This window comes from Coffea eugenioides, chromosome 1 (genome assembly GCF_003713205.1).
Source record: "Coffea eugenioides isolate CCC68of chromosome 1, Ceug_1.0, whole genome shotgun sequence".
In the NCBI taxonomy this organism is placed as follows: Eukaryota; Viridiplantae; Streptophyta; class Magnoliopsida; order Gentianales; family Rubiaceae; genus Coffea; species Coffea eugenioides.
In genome coordinates this window covers 2,172,576-2,178,869 of record NC_040035.1, presented here as the reverse complement: position 1 = coordinate 2,178,869, position 6,294 = coordinate 2,172,576, and the positions used below count along the sequence as shown (strand labels likewise).

Genomic DNA, 6,294 nt, shown 5'->3' with positions numbered 1-6,294 from the left:
CGTAAATACATTTCTCAATCACCTTTTTACCTCACATACATCAAAATCTCTACAGTATATTTTTCTACAAAAAATTCCTAAAAATAGCAATCCAAATGGGACAAGTTGTGAGGAAAACTATATTTAATTGGTGGTGAAATTTTGAATTCTTACGTGCAAAGTGATGCGCAAACCAAAAAAGTTTGCAACAATTCTGGAACTCAAATTGGAAAATGTTGCTTTAGGAAAGATTCAGAACATTCCACAAGAAACGGAAACCATATATTAGTAATAATTACTTCAAAAGAATTCTTATATACTGACACTTTCTGGATTATGCTATGAGACAATAATGGGATTAAGGAGAGTTGATATAGAAAAGAAACACCAGAGGAAAGAAGAATTGAGGTTTGTGATAAATAAATGTCAAAGATATGAAATTAGTGTGACTTAACCCCATATGAACTTTAACTCTTTAAGTGCAAACTTGATAATGGTTTGTGACAATGAACATTATTGCTTGCCAGTGTGGTCGCTTCCCAAAACCGAACAAAATTCAGACCAAATTACTGTATGTCATAAATTAATTTTCCAAGGATTAACAATAATGACATGCATGTAACCAAAACAGAATCTCACTCTCCTTTTTACGATTTGATCGTGGACAAAAACAATATATATGGTCCACAACCAAAAATTCTGAAGGCCCCACCAGTTAATCAGAAAACATGGTGCCCCAACAACCACAATAATTGAGAAAGTTACTCTGTAAACATGCCAATGCAAAAGCTTGCAAATTTGTCAGCGGAACCAATTATACGTCTACGCGCAATAATTATTAATGCTCCTTTCTTCATAACCAATTATACTAAGCCTAGATAAGATTACCAGTTCCTCGCTGCAAAAAACCTTCCATCAAAACAAAAAAAAAAACCATCTTGATCTCAGACTGTATATACACGGAAGAAGAAATGGCCGACCCTGTTATCGGTGCCACAATTCAGGTTGCCTTGGAGACGGCAGTATCTCTTGCCTCTGACAGGATTGGTTTGCTAGTTCGGTTCAAGAAGGATGTGGCCAGCATGACACTTTCTCTTGGCTTTATCAAAGATGTCCTGGCTGATGCTGAGGAAAAGCAAAACCAAAGCAGAGGAGTGCAACGATGGTTGAATAGTCTCGAGGAGGTGGCTTATGATGCTCAGAATGTGTTGGATGAGCTCCACTATGAATCTCTTCGTCACCAGGTGGAGTCCCGAAAGCTCAAGGTATGCTGCTTCTTCTCCTTCTCTAACATTAATCTTGCTTTTCGCTGGAGAATGGCTTCTAAGGTCAAGGACATCAAACTTAAGTTGAATGGCATCTATCAAGAAGCCAATGGATTGCTACTGGTCAGTAGGGCAGTCGTGCCTGCTGCCCTCCCTGCTGCTCCTGCTGTTGGAGACACAAGAAATCGGCAGACTGACTCTGTTCTTGTTCCAATGACTGGAAGAGCCGATGATGAATCAAACATAGTGAAGATTTTGTTGAGCCTGTCTGAGAAGGTTGTTTCTGTTCTTCCCATAGTTGGTATGGGAGGTTTAGGCAAAACAACTTTGGCTAAATCCATATACAACAACAAGCAAATTGATGAACACTTTGACATAAAGATTTGGGTTTGTGTATCGAAAAAAGTTCCAATAGAGGAGCTTTTCAGACTCATATTAGTGCATTTGACGGGAGACAAGGTTGAAGTGGATGCTAGGGATGTCATCGTTGGAAAAATTGGGAATCAACTAGGGGGGAAAAAGTATTTCCTAGTCCTTGATGATGTGTGGGATGATAATCAAGCATTGTGGGAGGACTTTTTCAACACCTTGAAGGGGCTCAATCCAACTAATGGAAGCTGGTGTCTGGTCACTACTCGTCCAGGTCCAGTGGCGCAGTGTGTGTCTAGAGTATTCATGATGGAAAAAGAAGCCTATCGATTAGGAAAACTACCTGTTGATCATTGTTGGTCTATCGTAAAAGAAAAAACAGTTCGAGGGGGAGAAGTACCTGATGAACTACAAGCAATTAGAGAGAGAGTAATCGAAAGATGTGATGGTCTACCATTGGCTGCAAGTGTAATCGGAGGTCTATTATCTTTACATAGAAAAGAGGAGTGGCGATCAATTTTGGAGAATAGGCTTTTGAGTTTGAGTGCAGGTGGAGATCATGTGATGCAAATACTTAAGTTGAGTTTTGATAATTTGCCATCACCAGCCATCAAGAAATGTTTTGCATATTGTTCTATTTTTCCCCAGGATACTGAGATGGAAGGAGATATGCTGATCGAACTTTGGATGGCAGAAGGTTTCCTCCATGCAGGTCTCGAGAACAAAACAATGGAGGAAATTGGAGAGTATTACTTGGAAATTTTATTGCAGAGTTCTTTGCTGGAAGAAATAAGAAACTTTTGGGGAAGAAGGTATTATAAAATGCATGATATGGTGCACGAAGTCACAAAATTAATAATGTCAAAGTCTACTAAATTCATTAATTCGGAGACTGGTTCAGGAGACAATAGTAATCAGGTTCGTTGTCTTGTAATAGACTCATTTGGAGAAGGCACAATAAATCTTTTCGAGAGTCGATCAAATTTGCTTCATACATTGTTTCTAAGTCAGGGTAGCTTATCTGATGAAATGCTAATGAAGTTGAAGAATCTGCACGTTTTGAATTTGTCCGGTGAAGAAAATCAGAATCTGCCAATCTCAATTGGCAAACTGATACACTTGAGGTACATTAACTTTGAGGGTTCTACAAGTGAAACTCTGCCGGAATCTGTTTGCAAACTTTATAATTTGCAGACGCTGAGTCTACATGACTCAGATGTTAAACATCTTCCGAAGGGGACGTGTGATTTGATTAGCTTGAGACATCTCCATTATTACACCCCTGATACAGAATTTCAAATGCCGCTAGAGATGGGACGGCTGACTTGCCTTCAGACGCTAGAGTTCTTTAATGTGGGTCGAGAGAAGGGTCGACGAATTGGAGAGCTTGGAAGCTTGAAGAACCTCAAAGGCAAATTGGAGATACGCAATTTGGAACTAGTAAAGGGTAAGGAAGGAGCTGAGGAAGCAAAACTATCTGAAAAGGCAAATCTATTTAGGCTGGAACTTCGGTGGGCCCGTGATCGAGAAGGCGACAATTACAACCATGAAAATGTGCTAGATGGCCTTCGAACCCACCCAAATTTGGAGGAGTTGAAAATTGAGAATTTTATGGGCGATCAATTTCCTCGATGGTTAATGGATTTGCCAACGACAACAACACTCCCTGAGTTTGCAACAACACTCCCCAAGTTAACGAGTTTGGAGTTTAATCGCTGCCACAGATGCAGAGAACTCCTTCCCCTGCAAAACTTTACGTCTCTTAAAGAGCTGGTGATTTATGCTTGTGATGGGTTGACGAATCTGCCCGGTGACTTGCTACACTCTTGTGCCTCTCTCCAGAAGCTTCAGGTGAGTTGGTGCGGCAATCTTGTCTCCTTTCTGCTTGATTTGCAACAAACGCCTTCTCTCTTGGAGCTGGGATTATACTGCTGTCCCAAACTGAAAACAAGCATGACACCCAAAGGATTTGGTTTCCTAACCAGCTTAAGGAAGCTTGTAATTGGTCCCTTCTCAGATGATGGTGATGATCATGAAAATTCCTCAATTTACAATGAGTTTGATTGGTCTGGATTGATATCCTCCTCCTCCTCTTCGTCATCCGCACTCCGTGAATTACACTTACGTGGGTTGCCACACATGGAGTCACTGCCACATCAGATCCAATACTTGACCACTCTCACATCACTAGCGCTAGGTGAGTTTGGAGGTATAAAAGCTCTGCCAGATTGGTTCGGAAACTTCGCTGCTCTTGAAGGACTATATTTATATGATTTCAAAGAGCTTGGACGTCTACCCTCTGAGGATGCCATGAGAAGTCTCACCAAACTAAAACATCTGCGATTTTATCATTCTCCTCTGTTAGAAGAAAGATGCACTCCTGAGAGCAGCGGCCCGACTCCCAGTGGTCCAAAGTTTCTCACATTCAAGACCTACACATACGTGGTTAACAGTTGATCTTCAGATCAAATTCAATCATGTAAGATTGCCTTCAATAACCTCTTTTTTAATTTACTTTACAATCAATCTCCCCTTCTCTTCACCTCCCCCTCTGATAAACCTTCTCGTGAGAAAACCTAAAAAGTCTCCCTTACGTGGTTATTTTCACAATTTTCTCTTCTCCCTTTTTATCGTCCTATTTATTATCTTTCAAAGCTGCGGCATTAGCATTTGGTCCAAAATATTGGTGCTCTTCATTTACTCCTTACAACATAATAGTAATACTCTTGTAACTATCAATTAGAATGACCCCAAGCACCTGTTCTGTTTCGTGCTTTGATGTTTTACTGTATCTCTGTTCATATTCTGTTCTATGCTTTGTTTTTGTAGGATTGATAGAAGAATAGCTTCACGAACAGAGGTCAGAATTTTGAAGCTTCTTCACACCATAACTTTTGGCCTGCATTTTCTACAAATGACCTATCAACTTTTAGAACAACAAGCAGTAATTGCTCATTCAATTGCAAACCCAGTATCCTGGACAGAAATGTTTATGATGGCCCTCTTTTCTTTCATATTGCTGCCTCAAATAGCCAAATATCCTTATTGTCGAAGCTTGCACACTGTCAATCTGCCATTTCAGTCACGAGGTCTAGCAATAAGAATTTGGTACCTGAGACTGAGCAGAAAGATTTTGTATCTGCTATTTAGGTTTGAAATCAATGACAATATCTCTTTTTCTTAAGCTTTCTGCAAGATTTTTTGAACAGAAATGTCCTGCAATTACCCGAATTTTCTAGTTAGCTTTATGATTTTCTATACACTGTCTTGAGTTTTTAGTATTCTATTTTGCAGTGGTGTTATGCTCAGAGCTCACGGGAGACCTCAATGGCTTAATTACTGCCATACGTGTCAATATCCCATTATTCCTTCTTCAACCACATCATTTTTAAATTGGAGACAAACATATAGAATGACACTCTCTTTCGCTTCCAAAGTGACTGAGATGGCCAAAGCCTGAGATCTACGGTGTGAATGTGATGCCTTCAACCTGTTGGCCATGACATGAGGTAGTAATTCATCAATTATGGACCTCATTTGCTATTCTGTCTCATACTGCTTGCCTCTCAATTTAGTTGCGGAAAATTGTCAGTCTGTCTTTATGACTGCTTATTGTCTGTTAGTTGGCCTTTGCAAGCTACTCACCACCCTTCTTGAAGTTGTATCTTAGCTCCATTAGATACAACATGATTTTATGAGCTTGCCTGTTCTCTTTTTCAGTTAAAAATCGTAAGTCTAGAATGATGCTCTTACTTTAAGATTCATAGTTATTCCAAAATTACTGGGTCTATATGATGTTGAGTAAATCTTATGTTGGTAGTCGCTTGACCAAAAATGAAGAATTGCATGAAGTTGTTCTTTTCAATTTTGTCTGGCGTCTTTCTTAGGTTTCTGTATCTTGATTGAAAGTTATAGGTACTCCATAAACATTACCATAAATAGGTGACGGTTACATGTCTTCAACGGAAGCTTGACTTAATATCTTGTTTGTATATGAATAACCAAAGGCACAAGATTTTCTTGGGTGACCAAAGCAAGTTCTGCATAAAAAAGAAGTGAAACAAATTAACTAATCAAGTAACAATGTAAAAGATTATTTCTAAGATTAGCTCTTGCTTTAAACTCACGATTTGCATCACGATGAAATGAGTTCTCTGCACTTTTGTCCGTGGAAAATGCATTTGCATTTTATATTCATAGCATATGCAGAAAATTTATGAAACATTTTCTATATGTCTTTAGATCAGCAATGCTGATGACACTCCTTTCTTCAAAACTTTCCAAGCTGATTTTTGTGGTCTCTTGCTTGGACAGACAGGTTAGAATTTTGAAGCTTCTTCAGTAACATCTATATGGCTGGAACTCAATAACTTTTGGCCTGCATTTCCTACAAATATCCTATTAATGTTTAAAACAACTAGCAGTCTAGTTTTGTTTATTTTAAATGTCTGTTTCTATGGATTTTAATTTATTATTGCTAAAGTCAGCTCACTCTATTTAAAATTGTGATTCTAAGGGGATGAAATGGTTTCTCTGAACTTTGACATCTTGATAATGAACTTGCAAACTTATCTGAACTATTTGATTAGTAATTGCTCTATCAGAGTCATATATGACAGTTGTCTGACTCACTTTTCCTTCATTTTGACTTTTGAGCCATGAAGACAATGGTCAATTGAGG

General features: G+C 38.8%; 1 protein-coding gene across 1 annotated transcript in view; it reads left to right on the top strand.

Moving 5' to 3' along the window:
* Nucleotides 1-810: 810 nt before the first annotated feature.
* LOC113760417 (putative disease resistance protein RGA3) overlaps nt 811-6,294 on the top strand; it is a 32,774-nt gene continuing 27,290 nt past the window's right edge. The window contains exon 1 of the mRNA XM_027302986.1: nt 811-4,092. Within this exon, the coding sequence (XP_027158787.1) occupies nt 951-4,070 (3,120 nt within the window). The 5' untranslated portion in view covers nt 811-950 and the 3' untranslated portion in view covers nt 4,071-4,092. The remainder of the gene's footprint in view (nt 4,093-6,294) is intronic.